Genomic DNA, 23,832 nt, shown 5'->3' on the forward strand with positions numbered 1-23,832 from the left:
TAGGCAGATCACGCTGTACGAGTCGAGAGATTCTCTTTTCCTCTTCGCTTTCCCGGAAAAGCGGTCTTTATCAGGAACGAATAGCGCGATACGCCGCGCGGTAATCACCGATCGTGTTTCATACCGCGATGATCTCCAAAGCAACGCGGGAAACTAAGCGTGCTCGGCCGCTCGGCTAGGCGGAACGTTCCACGCGCGTCTCCCTTTCGCGTGAACTCCCTTACGCGGAAAATCTTCGTTTCATTTCACCCGAAGAGAGAAATACGTTTAATTCCGCATGAAAAGCTGAAAAACGCAGCGAGAATACGCGCGCTCCCGTTTGCCCGGCATGTGCACGACGAGGAGAAATAGACAGCCGTATTTATTCCCGGGCTTATCGGTGAGTTCCTTCGAATCCTCGGCATTTGCGTCTACGTGTTACACGGAACCTCCGTGGCGTAACCTGGAGTCTGGGAAGATGGTCCTTGGAAGCCGCGATAGCAATCCAGATCCTTTGCCCGTTCGGGCGAGTGGAATCTCAACGATACTTCGTCCCGGCATACATACCAAAGTGTCATTCAAAGAATCGCTGCGCCGGAACTTGCAAGCTTGTAAAAATGTCACGTTTGATGATATAAGCGGAGTTCTGTCTCGGATAAGGGATGCTGCCCGGACACTCGAGGAAGTTTGTCGTTAAGTCCGCAACTTTTCTTTACCTTTATGCCGCATTACATCCGTCTAACTTTGCCCGTCTATTCCGATTTGCCGTGCGGGACGTCGTTCCGACCACGAGAACTATCGCGATTCCAGGAGGCAGCGGAAGCTTCTTTGCTTGTTCAATCAAGCGGAATCTCGTCGGTGCTTGTATTCGCTTTTATTCGCCGACATCGATGCATTTTTCCACACATATCACAAGGCCTTCGTCGATGCCAGTCGCTAAAAGATCCTCGCACGTATCCATAAAGTATCAGCCATTAATCCGTCACGTATTCCAACGTCGCTAATTTTTAAAGCCGTGTTGTGATCTGAGGGAAAGATCAAGGAGAAATTTGTGATGCTCACGGAATTTTACTGCCGCGATCCAACATCTCGTTCATCTTTCAGAGTCGTACGGAAGATTGCATGGGTTCTCGAGGAATGAAACTGTCCTTGTGAAAGAGCACGAAACTAACTCCCGCTATTTGTTCGGAGCGAGATCATGCAGGATATCCTATGCCACCGCACTTCTCTTCTGCTATTCAGATATCGCGGTTTATATACTAAACATAAATACCTCCGGCTTCTCTTCTGTTTCATAAATGAATTTTTTATAAAACTGTAAACTGCAACCGTAACTCAGTCTCGTGGTGCAACTGCGGAAAGCGTTTTTGCTCTCGGTACGTTGCAAGTTACAATTATACTATACAATTACCATAATACGCGAATACAACAGGAAAAGAGAGTAGCTTTTGTTCGGAGTATCGACTTTCCGTCGCAATTTTACGCAGCGTGTGTATCGGTCATTTTCAGTTTTTTCGTTAACAATTCATTTTCTCGCGACTTAGTTGCGAAACGGCCGACTATTAATCTTGTCGCTGCGGCGATGCCTGAAATTGAATTTCCAGTGGCAGATATTCACCGAGGACTGCGAGGTGGCCATGTAGAACAACCGTAGGTTTCAAACCGCGCCCACATCCGTCTGTATATTTTTTTCTTTTTATTGTTTTTTTGAACATACAGGTTTTTATAGCGACCACTCCATTTGTCGCACGAACTGACTGTTTCATCGAGTGTCTCTTTGTCGTTGTTCACAGCAGATTGCGGGCACGCGGTGCAAATGTGAATACAGAAGGATGCATTACGTATATATTTTCTTTTAATTTCTACGCTGTAAATGACGAGGTAATCCTCGGATGATTTTCCGTACGCCGTTCTGCCGATCTGTGATCACGTGTGCTCCCAAGATCGCAAACGAAAGTCTCGTCGATAAAAGTTTACACAGTTGTCGCCGTACTCGTCGCGCGTGTATGGCAGCCGGTAACGTACGTGTAGTAACGTATTCTCGCGCGCGAGAAGTGGGCCGTGCACCAGCTGTCGTTGAGCCTCGTTACCGTTCCCGTCACGTCAGTGGTATGTGTTGCCGCGATAAATCTGGCATGCCCGAATCTCGCGCGTTATTACTTTGCGCTTTACCTTCCCCCGGCTACTGTCGACCAGCAGCACCAAGTCAGCTGGTATATTTCATCGGACCTCTCCCCGTTTCTTTGGCTGTCGTTATCTCACCACCTTGCATCAAGACCCGGCTTTATTAAATAAAAAGAAACTTAACTTTTCTCTTAGCGTGGCCTGCGGAGAAATGGAGGATCACTTGGGAAGAGAAATAACAAGTGCGTGGTATTGCTCCCCCACGTGGTTCGCTCTTACCCCATAAACAAAGTTACAGATTTTTACGAAACCCCACGTGCGGTAAAGGTCCCCACGCGTTTGCACGTGGGATGTCAGTTTGGCGGCCTGTCCAAGCTGCCGTGGTCGCGGTGTCACCGAATGACGGAGACGAGAGATAAACTTCAAGTTGGCATCGGAATTACCGCTCGGGAGCCAGATCAAGTTTGCCGCAACTTAGGTTACAACGTTGGGGTCATCAAACAATCGGAGCAGCAGCCCGCAATGAAACCGCGCCATTGCCAATTGATCGAATCAGTCCTGGTTTCGGGTCTCGTAGTTTCCACTCGATAGGATCGATAGGACCGAGTGGCGGCTGGCCGTGCAAAGTCAAGAGGCAATCGCACGATCGGTGGAAAGGTATCGATCTCTTGCGAGCTCCAGGTGTTGCCTCCCCCTCCCCCGGATAAAGAATCACGTCACTTTATATCACTCCCACTTTTTTTCCGTCCCTGCCCTCCCCCAGCACGTTGCGAAACTTTCGTCGTAACGTCGAGCCGCTTTACGAGATTACACCGCCGGCAATTTACATGCGATCGAGTTACGGTGCTTGCGGTGCCGTTGTCCTCGGCGAAGGCAGTTAAAAGTATACTCGTGTCGGTCGCGAGTTTGCCGCACGCCACCCGGAAATCGGAGAGGGCCGGCACTATTTCGCACGTTGTACGATTTACAGGCGCGAAGTAAGACTCGTGCTTTCCAGCGGAGTCGTTTTCGTTTCCGCGCGTACCGTTTACGCGAACGCATAAACTTGGATCAAGTTGGGTGTGCGTTTTCCGCGTGTCCCATAGCCCGATGGACATTTGTAAGCTCAACATGATTACGTTTGTATCGTTCGCTGAAAGCGCGACGCGATTCCAAAAGAAGGGATGATACCGAGTGCGAAGACACGAAAATTCGAAAGGCGCGCGCGTTGTGTCAGTTACGCGAGATGCGTTTCGGCACGACTTCCGGACGACGCGGACGGTATAGTTTTCTCGCGATCCTGATTACGCTCGAGTGGGAAACGTAACGCGCGGGCACCTCGCTCCCGGCCTCGCGTTCGAGCGGGAACTCGAAAAGATAAAGTTGGAAAAGTTTGTAATTGCACGACGATTACAACTTAAATATGCGGCCTTAACGCGGCCAGAATTTACAAGTATCTTTCGCGGAGCGCGCATCGGACCTTTAATGAATATTACTCTTAGATCGGTGTACCTGCTCGTGTAACACGAGCGAGCGAGCAAATCCAACGAGATATAGACCGGTTCGAAGTTTTGCCGCTTTCCGCGAGCCGTATTATTAAACTTCCGGTAAGCCGAAAGCGAACATATTCTAGCTTCGGTCTAAGATCGTAATAGCGAACTTTCGCCCCGCAGCCAGGAGACGGGATTTCTCGGGCAATTCCCGCGAAAACTCGGCGAAATTATTCGCCGGCGCGTGACGACCGAATTGATTAGATCTAAACTTGCACTTCCGTCGGAGTACAACGTGATATCCGGCAAGCTCGGACGTGAGGACGATAGCGTTGGCGAACGCGACGGTGAGAAATTAACGTATCGCTCGCTAACGTTCATTTTCGGCAATTTCGCCCGATGAAGCGGATCAACACCGTCGCCAGACGTTGACGAGTTCAAATCGTCGAAATATTTCCAGCGCGCCCGCGGGAAAGAGGATGCGAGACGCGTTGTGAAACGAAGATGGAACAGCAAGAGAGAGAAAGAGAGAGAGGAGCCCGGCGGAAAGAGAAGAGGACAGAGAGTCGTTTGTTCTGTGCTGTTAACCGCGTGTGCGCGATGCAGGCGTATCTATGTAACGGGCTCAATGACGCCGACCGAAGCGATGAATGCCGCGCGCTCCGCACGTCCGGCCAAATTAAATGCGATACACTCGCGACCAGTGTAACGCTGGTCAGTTATACGACCAGCGTATAACCAAGCTCGTTTCTCTCATGCCGCGGTCGGAAAAATTGCGTCCGCACTCATATTTGATCCGCGCGAACGTGTCGCACCTTGATGACGTGCATTCGCGCGTATAAGTCTGGCGGTATTTTAGAGAAAGCCCGCGCTCGATTCTCTCGTATTCGCTCTCCGGATTCTCGGGACTAACATACATACGCCATGTTAATATAACAATTGCGCCGCCTAATACGCCGGTCACTTTAATAATTGCGCGGAAATGAAAGTTTTATCAATCGCAAGCTTGCGACAAGCGACTTGCTCACATCGACATCTATCAGCCGTCACCGATCACGTAAATTCTGGGCGATTAGGGGATGAATTAAGGATGCCTCGACCTCAGAGGAGATCGTTTCACAATGTATCGACGCCTGATTTATGAGCGAGCTCCCCGGAAACTGCCTACTGAAGCAATGAATACCTACCGGTCGCAGCCGGCAATCCATCAGGCTGAATATAATTCAGCGTCTGCATCTGACGTTATATGACGCAGTGGGTTACGTTATAACTAAATAACGTCCTTTCTTTTTTTATTAACATTCCGCTCATGCGTCACTTGTGCTCCGCCCATGCGAGGAAAATGCAAATATGCGTGCATACGGTTACGTTATGGCTGCATTATGGAGCACCGGCACGCGGTACTGCTCCGAATTGAGTCGGCGTTCGTGTCGACGTTTTACAATCTTGCTGGCGCGTGTGCATGCTGATTTTGCACGCGTGCTGGTTACGACAAGATGCGTCCCAACCAAGTGTTCTAATTTTCACAAATCGCGCTAATAAAATCTTGCTGAGATAAAATCTCGATTTCAACAATTTTGATTTCGAAATAATTGTTTTCTCGATTTGACGCTTCGTGTTCCGAGCAGGCATCTTGTGCTCCCATCTTATGCCTACAAGCGTTATCAGCAGTCACGGCGTATCTCGTGCCACGTACACGAGGGAACAAGCAGGGTGCTCGTGTATGGTGTATCCCCGCAATTCGTGACTTCGCCAAGAGAGCCGGCTAGCTGGCCGAAGCCGGCAGCTCGTGGTAACAGGGGCATTGTTTTTGTCGGACACGTTGCCTGGATACTAATGCGTTCGGGCACCTAACGTCCGGCTATACGTTAAGCCCGATGCGCCACGTAAATGCGGCTTACGTTCGCACGATAACGGATCCTTAAACCGACATACACAATATCGTTTCGCGTTAACAGTAATCCGCCTCGCTGTGGCGTGTCGGTGGGGGACTCGCCCACGCGGAATAATAAAATCTCGCCCCTTCGCGAAGATTTGCAGATTGCAAGATTTCGCGACCGCGGCAAATTACCACCTGCGGGAGGAAGATCGAAAAGTAGATCGATATTTACCTGGATTAACGGCGTGGCAGTGGTTAAGGAGCGGCAGCCAACAGAGCAGTAGCACCGCTCTCTGCATCTGAAATCAGAATTGATGCATGAAACTCTTGTAAGCCCGCGTTGTTTGCCGGCGCTGCGACCGTTACAGCGCAGCCTCCTCCAGAAAAACTTCGAAAATTTCACCATCATTAAAATTATAATTATATCTCCCTTCAACTGCACGCGGGTCCTTTGATCAATGCAAAATCGATTCCTCTTTGACGAGGAAGCTTAATGAGAATCCTAATTATGAAAGCAGTCATCGTTGGATATTACACCAAAAATTTATGTACATGTATACGCCAGGAACAACGTGGAAACTTCGACTCCCGATACACTTTTATTTTCTCTCAATAAAAACTTTGAATAGGCCCGCTTTAACGACTTGCGATGAACGTAGGAAAGCGGCGGGACATAACATCGTGCTCTCCGTTCGGGAATAATTAAATATTTTACATTAACGCGTGTTTGACATGAATGCATATATTTAATTAAATACATTAATTAATTTCACATGCGCATGCATGCATAAGCGAGTAGTCGCAGCGTGAAATAACTGACGCGGATCAGTGTCATTAACATGACACTTATCGCACGTAAGTGGATCGCAGGTGCGAGAGACGCGTATCCCGCGCGAGGAGCAGGAAGCCGTGCGCACGGTAAATGCATGGGCAGTAAGGCTATCCTCTACACTGTCCATTGTGCCGATAACAAATGAACTCTCGAGCGTGTGCATACGCCGCCGTGCCCGCGCATCAGCATGCGCTTGCCATGGAGCAGCACGCACGAACGCACGGCACAAAGGCAGCCGTGCAAGAAGTGTCGCATTGAATTTTTGCGAGGATGCAGTTCGGACTCTCTGGCACCGGCCAACTGCGCGTTCACCGTCCATAAAAAGACCGATACTCGCGAACCTATGTATCGCCCGCGTGCCCGATCAAGCCGAGAGCGCTTCGTCTCAGTTTCGCTTGTCGTTTGTCCGGGTATCGGTTGCGCGGAATTCTAAAATCCCAGCGACGCTCGCGAATTACGGACGAGATAAGCGCTTCTATCAATTTTTCATTTTCCACTTTTTTCTCTTGCTGAAGTGACATAATTCTGCGCTACAATGACGCGTAATTTTGCACGAGTTTTCCCACCGCGATGTCTGTGCAAAAATTTATCAATTTTGTGAAATCCATTTTTTTCCGGATTTGCTGAATTTACAAACAATGTAAATATGCACCAGGGTATGCACCGCACGAGCGAAATTAATAAAGCAAATGGGGAAAAATCGCATGTTGACGTATACGAGAGAAATTTTGGTTGGTGCGTTACGATATATGTATATATCGTGGTCGGTATACTTGTCATTTGCGCCCATGATTCGAACATGATTATAAATTTGAGGCCAGCAATGCGATGTCTTTATGCCGATATATTCACACATAAATGAAAAGTGTCAAATATTTCGTTCGAAACAGTTTACGTGTATTGCGCTTCGATAGTATGTGTCAAAAGTAGAAATATGAAAAAACCTCGAAAAATAGTATTTTTTTTATAATACAACACGAGTCAAATATGTGCAACGTACAATGTGAATTCACGTCAACGTGAAGCACAATTTTCCGAATTTTCAACGAGGCTTGCCAGAGCGGCAGACTCGATATTCAGCCTTGATGAACGATATTAATCTCATTCCGTGAGAGATACAAAATAGGCACGGAAGGTCGGGTCGAGCTGAAAGGTCGTACAGGTCAAAAGTGCACCGATATTGTACTCGCCGTGCGACGGCTGATATGCTGGCTTGAACGCAATTACCGATTAAACTCTGAATTAGTCGGCTTCCACATTGCGATTAATGCTTCATTACTCGCACGCGTTGTTTAACTCGTTGATTGCCCAGCGAATGTTGTACATCTTGCATTTTGTACCAGACCGCAAATTTTCGCCATCAATTAAAATATATATTGTCAGAAATAAAAAAAACATTGAATTATTTTATAGTGCATTGTTCTATATTCGATATTGTTATCGCGAGATTTATACAATATTATTCAGAATTTCACAAACGTTCGGATTTGTTGTATTGTTAAATTCGATCACCAGTGACTATCAGGATACCGCTGTAAAATTTGACGTCATCGGTGGCTACCATGGTAATCAATGTGTTATATATCATTACATAATCGTTAAATATATCACTACATAATATCAAAACACATTTGTGAAATTTAATAATGCATATACGCTGATAAACCCTGTCTCGGCTTTCGTTCATCACGTTTCTGGAAATTACAACCACCCGGTACACGTCAAGCTAGCGCGATACCGAGACGTAATAACATGCGCACACGTGCACGCGGCGCGCCAATCCGATATTTGCTCCGATGATGCCGCAAAATCGTATTACTTGCACCTAGAAACCGTCCAAGAAGCAGCTGCTGCAAGAGGAGGCTGCTCTCATCGCGCGGCGAAAGTAAGGCTGAAAAACGCATATAAATCTTTACACCAAAGTGCCTCATTCGGTCGCATCGATGGAACACAATGCCATCTGTGGCCTCGTTCCATTTCGGCAAGTGCAACCTTTCACAATCCTGCCGATTCAATCACACGCGGCCCTCTCCGTTCAAAATTTAATGAAGACACTTTGAGAGACCGTATGACCCAGCTAGCGAATCGATCGACACGCTGTCTTAACTTCATTCGTATCTCATGACCCGCACGAGATGAAAAAGTGTGCACATCGCTTCCGAGAAAGAGCGCGATCAAAGAGCACTCTCTCTCTCCTCTCGAGTTCGCGCGAGGAACTTTCAAGTACGTAAGGCGGTTTAAAAATGTGCAGAGATCGAACGGAACGGATGACAACCTACGTGTCTCCGCGAGATATATGAAGGGGCTGGGTTGGTAGTGGGACTAAAGGGGATATCCAGGGAGCGAGAACCCCGAATACGCAATAACTCACACAGCTGACAAGAAAATGTCAAGAAATCACTCCGATTCGCCGCTTCGCACCGTGCACCAACTTTTGGAGCTACATTGTACGCTCGCTTCACAGTCGGCAGAAACTGCTTTCGTTGACACATTCTGCGGCCTACGTTGTCAGAGCCACCTTTCGATCAATTTATATTGCAGAACTCTTTTATAATGCATCTATGCGTACTATACAGGGTGTCCCGGGTTTTAACCGACAAACTGCGGGAGCATATTCTACTAGTGGAAATAAGAAAAAATTCTTATATCGAGTTTGCTTAGAAATGCTTTATTACAAAGTTATAAACCAATATTCAAAAGAAACATGAGATAAGGAACAACGGAACATAGTGTAGATGTTTATGTTACGTGTATTCACATGTATTCATGTTCACTATGTTGAAACGATTCAGTATGATTGTTACTTTCACAACAGTAGCTGTTAGATTTCAATCGTCGTGTCAACTAGCAATTACTATCAGAATGCCAAAAGTGTTTTCAAATGAGGAATACACTGATATTCGTTTCGTGTACGGATTCTGTGACGGAAATGCACGAGCTGCCGTACGAGAGTATCAACGTAGATTTCCTAACAGGAGAGTACCAGATAGATTTAAAGCAACGAATTACTAATTCAGTTACTGAGATGCAACAAACTTTTCAGGAATGTCGTACCGTAACAAATTCTGTACTACGTCGATGTCTAGCTTGTATCGATGTGCAAGGACAACATTTTGAAATGCGTCATTAAATCATTGCGTAGATAATTTTTATTTTTGTGAAAAAATCCGTTGTTACTTATCTCATATTTCTTTTCAATATTGGTTTATAACTTTGTAATAAAGCATTTCTAAGGAAACTCGATATAAGAATTTTTTCTTATTTCCACTAGTAGAATATGCTCCCGCAGTTTGTCGGTTAAAACCCGGGACACCCTGTATATTTGCAATGATAAAGACAAAGACGAAGTAACACTTTGAATCGAATATCATATATTATTTTCACATGACACTATTTCCTGCTCGCTACTCTCCCTTCGTGATAAAGTAATACGTGCGAAATCTTTTAATAAAAGCCGATATTGTCAAACGTTCACCTGTTGAATAGCTTTCGAAGTCAAAACTGCCTTTGTCGCGTTTATAACATGCCGGTATACGTGAACGCTTGGCAGTTTTTGCCGTGTCGTGTCGTGTCACGCGTTATGAATGAACCTTTATACGTACAGAAACGTCAGGTAGAATCAGGTCCCCCCGTTAACGTGGAGCTTAGTGTCGATCCAAGCAGAAATTGACATCGCCTGTCAAATGCAAGCAGAAATATTGTGTCTCGTTTCCCTTCGCATTCCAAAGTGGCCGCGTGCCAATAAACAGATCACACTGGTCCCAGTTGCAGAGGAAAGGAGATTGGCTGATATTAATACTTGACTTTTGAGGGTATCGTCTTGAAATAAAAGCGGCCGTACACTGTATCTGGCGAGTGTGTCACCTGAATTCTTATTGCAAAACTCAGCTCGATAGGTACGAGGCTATGAAGTTTCACCGGAGCAAGCGAGTTGGAAATTTTTGCTGAATCACAGAACGGAGCAAAAATATCCGTATGAGAGACGTCGCGATTTCATTAGTCATCCGTGTTCGGTAAAAGTGACGATAACACCTGTCAGACGACAGATCCGCAAGAGAATTCGCAAAATTCTGGTTCTAATGAAACTTTACATGCACGTTGAGCAGTCCCGTGGACGAACTCTGCGACTTTTTGTTGGTAGCAAAAATCTGGCTCACGTAGGCGAGAGATTATTAAAATCCAAATTTACCAACTGGAAAAACGTTTGCCTCTTTTTTCTTCTTTATTTTCAGTGAAAAATGGAATTTTTATTCGGAACTAGATGATGTTTTTAGTCACTAGAAGAAGGTTACAAATAGCCGCAGAAAGCTACTGCCGTATTATTTATTCGGAGTGGTTTTATCAATGTTACACCGAAAACTATGTTTCAGTTTTACCGAAATATTGTGGTGCATTATTGTGCGCGGTTGTTGAGCATTATTGAACACGCCAGCATTCGCAAACAAAGCATGGCGAGACATTTGCTCCTCACCTCCTCGTTACTCAACCAATGAACATTTAATGATGTTTGCCTATGAATTGCATGCTCTAAATATACCGTACATTTCGGCGAACAATGCTGTCGCGTGAAATAAAAGATTACATAAATGCTTGTAATAGCAAGCCTCTCATGATGCTGTGTTATTCCTTGCTCCGTGGCAGCCAAGATCCATCAGCAATCGTCAGCACAATTTGGCTGCGAGAATCTGCCAGCCGACTAATCGCTGGACTGAATGTCGCGTTCATGCAAGTCGACTATTTAATAAGATACAGAGCGTAAGTTGGAGAGGTGCGCTCGGAGATCTAACAATGTTTCAGCACCGTACGTGAGACGCGTAAGTCAGAGCGGAAGCGTTAATGCGATTCCCGACTGCTTTACACGTCTGCATCGCGTGGTTTCACACGGCGACGAATCATTTCTACGCGAAGCGGCAATTTAGTCAGACAGCTGGGTGTGTACCACGCACGACGGATTGCACTCCGTAGACACGGGGAACACTCGAGTTTACCGCACCTCCGCATGAGAGTTGCTGGTTCTACACGACGAGCCGCGTGTGCCCAGCATCCGCGTTCGCAATCTTCACAATCCGGCTGGTTCTACCTACGGCCTCGCGCGTGCAAGAAATCCGAATAGCAGATTGCGGCGAAGCAACAACCCGGAAACGTCGGTTGCAACGCCGTGGCGGCCGTCCAGTCGCGACAACGGACTCACCAACGCAACGCGAAAACAGTAGTAATGGCGCGAGAGAAACGCGGCACCAACGAAAACGCTTTTTAGATCCCGTTTTAGATCCAGAGACCAGCACCACCGAATGCAATCGCCATGCATCATCCAGCGGGCACTCGAGTAAAAAAGCGTCGAAAGCGGAATCTCGACGAAGCGCGCGAAATAATTCTGCGTCCTGGATAAAACCGTCGACGCGACTTTAGCCGGAAGTAATTCAGTAATTAATCGAAAGAGTTGGAAGATTAACGCGAGAATTAACGCGAAGTCGAGATCTTAAGACCGGAACGTCGCAACATTGTCGTGCAGGTATTAAGATCGTTAATATCGGATTAGAGTTTAGGTCAAAGCCCGGCGCGACCGACAAAGTTTCGTGAGAAAAACTGGCGCGCAATGCGTTGCTACGCTTTATTTATAATAATTTTTAAGCCGAGATTTTTTTCAACCTCGAGGTATTACGAGACAGTTTGGCGACTATCGTTCACTGAATGCGCGTGTTTCACCGATCGTACCGCTATGGCTCAATGACGGATACGATCCCTCCGCTTACGTACATACAGGGTGTCCCGGGTTTTAACCAACAAACTGCGGGAGCATATTCTACTAGTGGAAATAAGAAAAAATTCTTATATCGAATTTGCTTAGAAATGCTTTATTACAAAGTTATAAACCAATATTGAAAAGAAATATGAGATAAGTAACAACGGATTTTTTCACAAAAATAAAAATTATCTACGCAATGATTTAGTGACGCATTTCAAAATGTTGTCCTTGCACATCGATACGAGCTAGACATCGACGTAGTACAGAATTTGTTACAGTACGACATTCCTGAAAATTTTGTTGCATCTCAGTAACTGAATTAGTAATTCGTTGCTTTAAATCTTCAAGCGAGATTACTTCTGTACTGTAAACTTTATTTTTTAAAGTTCCCCATAAATAAAAATCAAGAGGCGTTAAATCGGGCGATCTTGGAGGCCAGAAAACCGGTCCTCCTCGACCAATCCACCTATGAGCATAATGTTCATCTAACCAGTTTCTAACTTGTCTAGCATAGTGCGATGGACAACCGTCTAACCGTATCCAGCTGTTTTGGCGAAACTGCAGTGGCACATTTTCCATCAAAATTGGTAAATCGTTTGATAGGAATCTTCGAAAAGATTCTCCGTTCAATCGGTCAGGTAAAAAGAACGGACCAATAAGCCGGTCATGAGGCATACCCATCCAAACATTACATCGAAATTCGTGTTGAAAGTTTCTTCGTCTGGTAGTATGTGGATTATTATGAGCCCATACATGGCTATTATGAGAATTGAATATGCCTCGTCTTGTAAAGGTCGCTTCATCTGTCCATAATATCATCGATGAGAAAAGATTGTCCCTTTCTACTGCATTCACATACCAGTTACAAAATTCGACTCGTTTCTGATAATCGATTGGAAGTAATTCTTGTACAGGTGTGTAATGATATGCGAATCTGTCATCAGCACGCAATGTTCTCCAAATAGTGTTTCGTGGTATCTGCAGTTGAGCTGAAGCACGTCGAACACTTTGTGTAGGAGTATTATCAAAAAGATTTAAGATTCTTTCCGAGCGTCGTCGGTGTCTTAGAGCTGAACGAACATCATCATATTCATTCATAGGTCGAAACGAACCCAAATTACGTAATTGCAAATGGGCACATAACATAAACATCTTCGACCTTGCAAATTCTACACTATGTTCCGTTGTTACTTATCTCATATTTCTTTTCAATATTGGTTCATAACTTTGTAATAAAGCATTTCTAAGCAAACTCGATATAAGAATTTTTTCTTATTTCCACTAGTAGAATATGCTCCCGCAGTTTGTCGGTTAAAACCCGGGACACCCTGTATATGTGCGTATGTACATACATAAATACATACATATATACGGCTCCATTTCGGCACGAGCGGGCAATCATAAACTCTGCCACGACGATACTAAATCACAAAGTAAGAACGGCAATGACTAGCAGCACCATCATTCGCAGTGGTCGCATGCATCCACATGCGGATGGGCGAAACTTTGCTGCGCCTGACAGAACACACGCAGCGCGGCGGGCGACAATTCTACGCGATTGCTTTCCGAATGTATGAGCCAAACGTACAATCTGCATTCGCGCGTAGATCGAGCACGCGGCGATCAATCTTACTTGCCGATCTGGCCGACGAAGAACGATCGCGCGTGGTAATGGAACGACGCGACGAAACGCGCCGTGATTCGCGAGCGAGCATTGTTCGCTCGCGACGAAATAGTTCCTGATCTAAGAGTCGCGTTATTCATTCGGAGGCCCTGCACGGGATTAATATCTCTCGCGAGTTTATTATTCGTCCGTTGCAATCTCCGTCGACCGTAAAGCATACGAGCGCAAGGGTGAAGATAAAGTGCGCGTGTGTACGGGGCTGTGCGCTCGGCGGTGCACTGAACTCGACTTGATCAAACAAGAATACGTAGGTACGAAGATCTGTGGGCTTATCTGCGGAAGTAATATATCTTCCACCAAAACTTGGAAAGTATCGCGGGGCGGCGGCAGCCGGGGAACCGGCGGAGATGCGCCGCTATCCCCGCAGTCATATAGCGAACATCGGATTGATCCGGAAACAGCCGTGGCTAGTTCCGCGTTCTCGCAGTTGCCTCGGGAAATAGCAGTAGGTCAGGCTGTCCATGCGAACGCGCGGCGGCGGTCTTCTGCCTTGGAAAGGGCACTCGAGTCTGACGAACTCCACGTTGCTATCCAAGACGGATAACGCAGCGCCGGAGATGGAAGAAGATCGAAATGAAGGATAATAATAGGGATCAGCGGAGTAAAAGAGAGAGGAAGAGGACGGAAGCGGAAGGAGAGAGAGGGAGGGAGTAACGTGATGAGGTGACACGACCGGGAATAGAGCTGCTCGAGTTAACGCGATCACCCAACGCCATCGGAATTAAAGGAATGGGAATGGCCGAGGAGAAGATAGTCGTGCGATAGCAATGCCAGCCGGGACTTTTAGTATCCGGCCAGACTGAAATGCGGGTCGAGGTATCGTGTCCCTCGGAATGGTCCGCTTTAATTGCCGGGTTAAGAGGACGGTAGTGTGCGATTGAAGGAAAAGGAGAACTTAAGGCAGATATTTAAAATAAGATTAAATGTCATAAATAATTTTGCATTCTCCTCCCCCCATCGTGCACCTCTGCCGTGGAAACTTTCGAAAATAGTACATAAAGATCTCGTTAAAACTAATTTTCTAGGCATTATGTCTCTTACGTCAGTGCAGGCGGAATTACACGGCAGAAGAGAAAATTATACGTAAAATGTTTTAAACAAGCTTGTGCTAACAAGGGATTTTTTACTTGAGAAAGATTTATATAAATTTAGTATAATTCTAGGTAGAGTGGAGACTAATTACATTTTTTCTTTAAATTTACTCTAGGAGAAAACAAGCTCGGCATTTGTTGATGAATTTGTGGCTGGATATACGTACATTCCATGTTTACACAAGTACCGAAGCAGAACAAACGCAGAGAACTACTTTCCAATTTGCATGAATTAATAAATGCCTCTACGCAACAGTTATGCTTCTCTAGCGCAGAATCGAGCATATGGTATCCTTTGTAAATTCCACAATTCCGCTATAATCCGGATGTAGGTAGATAAACGATAACGATAAAAGGGACTGCATATATCCGAGATCGGAATAATACGTGTCTTGCGCTCGAAAAGCTGCGGATTTTCAGCCAGATCTGGGACGAGGTTAAAGAATATCCGCGAGATAATTTGCAATTATGTGAATAATCGCAATGTAACGCAAAATGGTAGTCCAAATTATATACTAACTACAATCTCTCTTTTTCTTCCTCTCTCTTCCTCTCCCTCTCCCCGCGCCAACCTCGCCAACGAGTAATATTATAGTACCGAAAGCATCGGGCGAGAATGTAATTAAACATTTACGCGCAATGAATCTCTGCTATTTGCAGTTGACAATCTGCGAGTGTCATATTGTAGTTTAACGAAGTTAAGTTCATTCTACCGTAATTTTCATTTTCATCGACTGCCCGTGGTATCGATGTGACAAATCATCGACGAGCTGGCCAGTCGTCCATAAAACTGCAATTTACGGAAAAACTGTTTGTCGCGTGTCTCAATTATTCTTTTATCGCGATCGAATATGGTAGGAAATCAGGATAATACAAAACGAATTATTCGTGAGCTCGCGCGCGTGGATCAGAGCAAGAGAGGAGCAAAACATTTTCCGAAACATCGCGAGTTCTCATAAATTCGTTAAAAGTCGAAAGGATACGGGAGAAGAAAATGTTTGCACTGAAGCTACGTTCCCCAGAGAATGGAAATGTAGGTTTGGCCCGTCGATCGTTTCCGATTCGTGCCGCTTTTTTTGAAAAACTCTATTCCGGGTTACGTACGGCGGCGTGATAGGATCGATCGTAAACCTGCACAATGTGACAATCTCAATACAAGGAATCGAAACGTCTTGTTTGTACCGCGTCACAAGCATAGCGAATTGCTGCCATCAAACCCATTTACGGATTCGATCAAAAATTCTACGAAAAAAGGACAACCTGGCATGTATATGCATGAGACGCCGTCATCTTTTTAGACGAAGTTGGCGAACGCGGACTTGTCCAGAATAATTCAACGAAGAAAAGCAATAGCGAAAAAGTATTACTCTTTTTTTACGTTACCCGCAACTACGATGCGTCTGCTTACTGCATTACTTTGTTTGCGCTGAATAATTAAGGAATTTGCATTTATTCGCTCTTCGTAACTCATTTGCGCAGAGAAGAAATTCTGCGAAACATTCTGCATCAATACATAAGGGCACATGGTGTTCGTGAAATGCAAACGGGGTGACAAGAGAATTGATCATCGACGTGGCTGCATTTGGTAATTATTATATGCAAGCGACATTTCGGGCTTGGAACTTTTCATCCATTAGCGTTACGAGGATGTCTGAATAAAGCTACACATGCAGATTTATCTCAGATATCTGATTCTACGTGCATCAAGTACGTGAGAGCGCGCGATATGTCTACTGCGAGACAGCGCAAAGAGTTCGTCCGTCTGTTGGTCGGAAACTACAAAAGCGGGCAGTGGAAACTTTAATGAAGGGCTACTCGGCTACTTTATGGCGTGGAAACGAACGCATGATACGGACGAGGGGGACGAAAAAAAGAAGCACAATTTCGTGTCTGCCGTTGAAACTTCCACTCCTCTTAGCCGGAGGTGAGGACTTTACAAAGTTCTTGCGCGCGTATCGCAACAATAGATAGGTGACGGTATTCTCGATTCCGTCCGGGATCGTATAACGAGCCCGCACTCTTCCTCGCGTTTTATTCGCGCGGAAAGTAGCCGTCTGTGTCTGAAATTGGCTTAGAACGCACCGCGTACTATCTATCGAGAGATCTCAAATATCGCGATTGTCCAATCTGAGATATTGAAGCCGGGGCAGAAGACAATATCGGAAATATCGTGGAAAATCTTTCCGGGCGTTTAAGCACAAAGGGGACATTGTTCCCCCGGATACATACGGGAAAATTTCGTCTGGCGAAAAGCACGTAGCAACGAGCTACTTTTTTTCAAAGTAGATTGTATTCCATTATATTCCCCATTTCATTTTCGCAATCCTCAAACTCGAATTACAATTTCAGCCCAGCGGAGATCCAAAGGGTACTAAGGACAACGAGAATTATTAAATGAACGAAACCGTTTCTGCGAGGATTCTGGAACAGAGTGGAAGCGGGACGTGACGAGTGCTCGAGGTGGGAACGGAAGACAGGACGTAAAACACTTCCGTAACAATGCTGATCTCCGCTGTGAAATAAAACATGGTGGACGCTTCGATGGAGGCGGGGATAGAGCGAATGGATAAAGGGAGGGCACGAAAGAAGAGAAGAAAAAAGTAACCGCCGTGCTGTTTGGCGAGGAACTAATGAGGCTTCGTTGAGCGGGAGGCAAACGCGCCCCGGAAAATGGAAATCGATTTTCTCTCTCTCTTCCCTTCTGTCTCTCCTTCCTTCATGACGCCGTTACTCCTATACTCGTGGACAATCATCGTGATGAGCAAGTCGCGTCGCGCATCTTCGCCGTTTTTATGTATCCCGACGTAAACACACCATTAATTTAAAGGCGAATAATGCTGTCAAAGTTCTCGTGCGCTCTGTGTCGAGTGACCGCGCGAAACGCCCGGCAACTACCCACTGAACCGCGGATACATGCCCGAAAAGATATACTGGATTGCAAATACGGGATTGCAGATATAGATCACGATGCGAAATGCGAAATGAATAAGCCGGGGAGTGTTTGTCTCGCTGCGGAAACATCCGTCGGACGAGATAATAATTGAAACGATCGGGAATGGTATAGATTCTGCTACCACGGATCGGATTCGCAGCCGATCGCGGAAAGAACGAGGATGCTACTTGTCGATAATCTTCGTACTTGAGGCAAGTAACCGTCCTATCGAGCCACTGTTTAAACTAACGGCTTTATCCGAGGTCATTGGTATCGAAGTTGGGATTAGATACTGTTATCGACCCAAGAATGCCGGTATATACGTATATACCGGCCCAAATCCTCACCTTCATTATCCCTTGCGGCCATACATGCGGCCTGGGCAGTGCCTTGTAACGTCGAGGGCTTCCTACGCTTAAACGCGATCTCGTTCTTACGATTACACCGGAATTCTATAATCCCGGCGACGTTTATCGTCCCTTCGATTACCACCCGAATATCCCAGACGTTTTATCGCGGTAACTCGGGTCAGACACGTGTTTCCAATGCGCTTCATTTGATAATTATACAATATTTAATCAGCTAAACTCTGATATCACCCGCTGGTGTTTGTTTACTGCACGACAGTACTATAAATAATGGATTTATTGTGACCGCATCATGAAACAAGTCAGGCATAAATGAACAATAAACATTAGCAATTACGATTAACTGTGGTGCAACGAGGCACACAGACTTTGGACTCTTCACACAGTTATACGTGCATTAGCGCGCGGATTACGCAAGAATATTCAACAATGTTTATTGCACGAATCAATCTCGATCAGCGCGCAAATATATTATCTCATTATTACCAGCAGAAAAATTTAAATGCGAAATTTCGGTTGGCCTGCGGATTTATTTTCGAGCAAATGTTACAACGATTCGCCATTGTATTAGCTATTAATCACTTGCATGCAAAAGATCGAATGCGCTCTAATGGCAAGCATGAATATTCGGTATTTGCGCACACACGCACACGCGCGCTCACGTGCAAATTACATTTTATCGCATAATATTTCAGGCTATATTAGCCGTACTTGTGTGAAGATTAATGCGACTCCAAATAAACCTGCAGGTTGCCCATAAATAACGCAATCCCATCTGCAAGATATTATTCGTTAAATAAAGCCGCGTGCCGCTACATATTCCGCGGCGCGTTATGTATCCCGTACGTGAAAGGTACTCTCGACATAAAGCGTAATTAATTCACACTATCCCGCGAATGTGTTCGATGCCGCGCGATACGTTTCGAGCGCAGAAGCCGGAACATTCGAGGACCCGACCTCGTAGCCGAGGAACATAGACCAAAATTTAAGCACTAGCGAGCCTTCCAGCGTACTCGTCCAGGTTATCTAAAACGTTCCCGTGCGGCAGGCAAAAGGACGAGGCGTATCCTTAAAACGCGTCTATTAAAGTTTCCCTTCCCTTATTACAGCGGTGGCTTAAAGTTTCAGGTTAAAATGAATAGCTTCCTCGCGTAGCGGGTAGGTGCTAGCTAGCAACCAGCAGCCGACGACCGAGGCCTCGAGGTGCAACGACGTGGCAGACATTATATTATTATATCCGCGGGAATAAAAGGAAACAATCTCTCGGGCCCATTATCGCCCTGGCATAAAAGCGCAGCTCGTCGTTTCGCTCGGCGAGGAGTTTGCTCCGCCATATCGTCCTACCGTACAATGCGAGATACATACATCCGAATAAGCCCTACGTAGTCGGCCTGAGCCGTCTTAAACTGGTCGACTGCGCCAGTTTATTAAGGGGAATATATCCCTCAACTTAAGTGCGATGAATCTTTGATCGCGGGGCGATACTCGCCGACCTCGCTGACAGTATCCACGTAAATGCCAGTTATTAAATATTAAAAGAGAATTTGTCGGCACGAAACGTTCCGCGAATATAATCTTGCAGCTCGCGGGGAGGATGTTAGCGAGGAGAGACGGACGCGTATTCCGGTGCGTTGCTAGACGCGTATTAACTACGCGAATAAATAACTGGACGCGCAAGTACTGCCAGCAGCGTACTGCATTTTCTAGCGTTCGCGACGCTCGTCTTCGCGACGACCTGAGCGCGCTAATTATCATTTGCCGTCACACGCTTGTGCGCCACGATATATTTCCATACGCTCTTCTCAGAGGAGAAAAAGAGAGAAAAAGAGTGGATGACCCGGCAGTAAGCAACGAGTTTTACCACCTAGCGCAACCTTTTCGTGAAGCATATTTTTCCTGCGGACTTTAAGATCGTTCATTATTTCTTCCTAGAAGCAGCAGTTTTTCCAGACTCGAATAGCGCGGAATTTTTGTCAATTTATTTTTCTATTTTTTTCGAACGAAACGTCTGCAAATTGTCTGATCCACGAGCGCTCACGCGTATCTGTAAAATTGCCAGGCGTTGTAAACAATAACGCGGTCATACGCGCTTGCATTTTCGACACCCGTTTTGCGCGCCGCACGATTATTCACCGAATTTAATGCATTCGCAAATGCGTTCACAGCACCGTGATCTCGGGCTGTTTATTAACGATCGGCGTGATAATTTGGCTATTATTATTTCATGACAGAAGTATATCGATACGATACTGTTAATGAACATGGCAATCACATAGAATATTCATTTTATAACCGCAGAATCCGTGATTTAATTGCCAAATGATTAAACCGGAAACCGACCTTTCCGGGCCGACCTTTGACTGGCGCTTTGGCTCGAGCAATTCCGATTATCGCAATCTCTCCGTTTCTTCTCGGTCAACTTGCTGCTTCGCTTCGAGGCGAGCCGACGTGGAACCGAATGCACACTGTCTCATCCGGGTTACCGCGCGAGGTTCCGGTCGGACAAAGGTGAAATGCTTCAAAAGGAGCCATTTTGTCGGGTGGTCGCTCGGTCGCCTTGCATGGGGAGCCTGCTAGATACGCGTTCACGTTAGAATCCTAAAATTCTCCTCAAAGGGATCGCTCACGGCTCCGAGAATTTCCAACGAGTTTCTCTATTCGCGGCAATTACGCTGATCGTGCACTGTTCCGCCGCGGAGAATACGTCGCGAACTACCGTCGATTTCTATCGCGGCATATACAGTGTAACGCGATGTAGAGCTGCACCCCTTTCGATCCTCGAGTGGGACCTTGATACCGATACCAACTTAGCAATGAAGGGAGAGAATTCTCAAGCACGAAACTGTCAGAAATGTGGAACTTTGCCATAAAACGTTCCACCTATCCGAGATATCTCGCGATACGAAGAAGGATTATTCCGGAGTAAGAATCGAATCAGGTCGGAGGAATCGAGCGCCGTCGCCGGGACTTGAAAGTATTAAATTGCTCCGGTTCGCCGGCGCGGCGATACATCAATTGATTAAGAGCGATTTGCGATCTTAATTCCAGACACAGCACAGCAAGCAGGCAGCTTCGAGTTTGCGCTGCTTGTGCTTTATGCGCGGCTTGTGCCGTGTACATGTGTATGCCTACTCGTCCTAGGAAAATGTCGCATAAATTTCTTTCTTACTGAAAAGTTTTGTACGACACGATACAAGTGGTCCCGCGCAGTTCCAATTTACTCGGCGCAAAGAACTTCGATAAAGTAGCTTAGCCGATTTAAATGACGTCCCACTTGAACGCAACTCTGATCGCAACCGCGCTCGTCTTGTTACGACGGATCAGCGTGATTCATTATTTGGAATTTAAAGTCGGTGTGTGGTTATCGATAATATGGGCTACCACGTGCTGCACTATTTATTGCGCGGTGTAAATGGCAGGACTGTCATCCGTTAACTTGAATCAATTTTAATAACATAACTTCATTACGAAATGGCCGTACGAATTGATTTTGCTAAAAGTACGATGTTAATTAATTCCCATTTCGCGCAGCCATTAATTCAGTGCAATCCATTTCACAAATTGCCGGCGTGACCACAAATACACCATCGGTCGTTTTCAAATTTATTCATGGGAATTGTATATGTTAGAAATGTATCGCATATAATTAGATGACAAATGTTTCAGATGATTTGAGGTAGTGTGAAACGAGTGTGGAACTGTAACTGTCATCAAAGAATAATAATTTACTGTAGCAAAGAGAAGTCGAAGCTTATCTCGCTCTTTCCCGGGAAGATGAAAAATTGGTTCTAGATGCTTGTGTGTGCCTTACAAAGATAGATCAGAATTCAATGTGGCGCGCATGGAATTCATGACAAGTGATTATTATACATGGCGAGCGTAATTCCCGTTCTCAAGCCACATTACGGAAACATTACGGGATTACGCAGACAAAAGCGAGTGTTACGATACGCGGATATTGCGAACGCGTTGTTACTTGAAAATTCATACGATTGGAAGGGTAATTTGATTAATAATTTCGTTGACATTGTACGGCGCAAGCAAATTGCATCGCGAATTACGTGACATTCATGAGCGCGTTCACTTACAATATAATAATCCGTTATCACGTTTAATAGTCATGCATTTTATGCGTCCGCTAACGCCGGCGTGAATATCGCACACCGCAATAAACATCGATTTCGAACGGATGCAGATAGAAAAGCAATAAAATTTGGCCGACGATATATTTTATCGTGGCGCACGATGTGCAACTTTCACTCGTCGTTGTCGCCCTTAAAACTGCCGATCGGAACAACGCGCGAGACCGAAGAGCAGCCTGAAAAATAGCGAATCACCCACCTGCATCCGCGTGTGCATCATGCATCGCGTAAATCGCGCCTTAATCGCGCGCGTCGATAACGGAGACGGAGTCGACTCTATTTTCCCGATCCGAGCGTTTCCATCCGCGCGTTTGCGCAACCAACCCCCCGCGGCACGTCGCCGGGGGTTTGGTGCAGCCGAAGGGAAAATTGTCACGCTCGCGATCCCGCCTCCGTAAAAGTTGAATTAACATCGTAAACCCGCGGATTTATGCGACGGGACGAAATCGCCGCCGATAAAGCGACTATACGTGCCCGGCGGCTTTGAACCGCCACGCGGCCGGGGTGCGGCGCGTACGGCCGTTAACGGGGTGGTTCGCAGATGGGGGAATGCGGCCGCACGCATTTCTGTCGAAGCCTCGCTCGCCGCGAGTCGAGTTCCAGATTCGGCACTCCGCTGGATTCCGGTCCACCGCGAGCTTACGTGCGGTATAATCGGTCGCGCGTTTACAATGAGGATGCCTACGCTAAACGAGTCACGTTTCGGCCTGTTCGGCGCCTTATCTTGTCTCGAATCGTATTTAAATAAAATTAGCGGCTGCAGTCTCTCGGTCTTATCGAGGTAGCGCGGGTGCATTTACGATTTTTCTCCTTTTCATTCGCTGCGTCATTTTGCGGTAAAATACGACACGTAAAATTCCTACTACCCGCATAAAAAATATAGCTTTCGTACAACGCGCAGCTCGTTTCGTTTGATGTCCGTGAGGTTTTTTTAATATAGAGATTACGAGTGGAAGAGAAATCAAGTCGGAACACGTAAAGCATGTTTTAATTAACATTATCCTGCGCATTATTAGTCTTACACGTCATTAGCATGCGTTCGACGTGAGTTTCTTGCACGCCAAATCAAAGCAATTGTAACCGGCTGGAATGGCTGAGCGTGTTTGTGAAACAGGAACGGGCCGGGAATAGAACAACGCTGGCGTAATTGGTACCACGGGTCTATTAACTTGGAATCGCGTTAATTTGCATAAGACGTCGGAGCTGATCCCGGCACCGTAAAACTCCTACCGAAACGGCAAGGCGGAGACGTTGGCTGTTATCATAACAATTATCGTAAAAGCGCTCGGCGCGTAAGCGATGCACGTTAATCGATGCGGCCACGTATCTGGTGAATGCGAATTACAATCGATACACACGCCAAAGGGAGACGATCACCACCGGATACGCAGCGGACGCTGCATACATCTCGGTATGAAGCAGACCGCATTAATTAATATTTATCCCGGATTATGACTGCGATCGCCGTGAAAGAACCCGAGCCGACTACTTGGAACGCGCGTGTGCCATAAATCCTGGATCAATTAAGTCGAGGGGATCACCGCGCCGCATAATCCAGTCAAACCGGTACCGGACGAAGCGGACGG

At 46.1% G+C, this 23,832-nt stretch overlaps 1 protein-coding gene across 1 annotated transcript in view; it reads right to left on the bottom strand.

The window, feature by feature from the left end:
- The window catches only part of LOC105275774 (suppressor of lurcher protein 1), a 226,943-nt gene that overhangs the window by 189,678 nt on the left and 13,433 nt on the right, over positions 1–23,832 (bottom strand). The window contains exon 2 of the mRNA XM_026971836.1: positions 5,684–5,750. Coding sequence (XP_026827637.1) covers positions 5,684–5,750 — 67 coding nt within the window. The remainder of the gene's footprint in view (positions 1–5,683; positions 5,751–23,832) is intronic.

Source organism: Ooceraea biroi, chromosome 8 (genome assembly GCF_003672135.1).
Source record: "Ooceraea biroi isolate clonal line C1 chromosome 8, Obir_v5.4, whole genome shotgun sequence".
Lineage (NCBI taxonomy): Eukaryota > Metazoa > Arthropoda > Insecta > Hymenoptera > Formicidae > Ooceraea > Ooceraea biroi.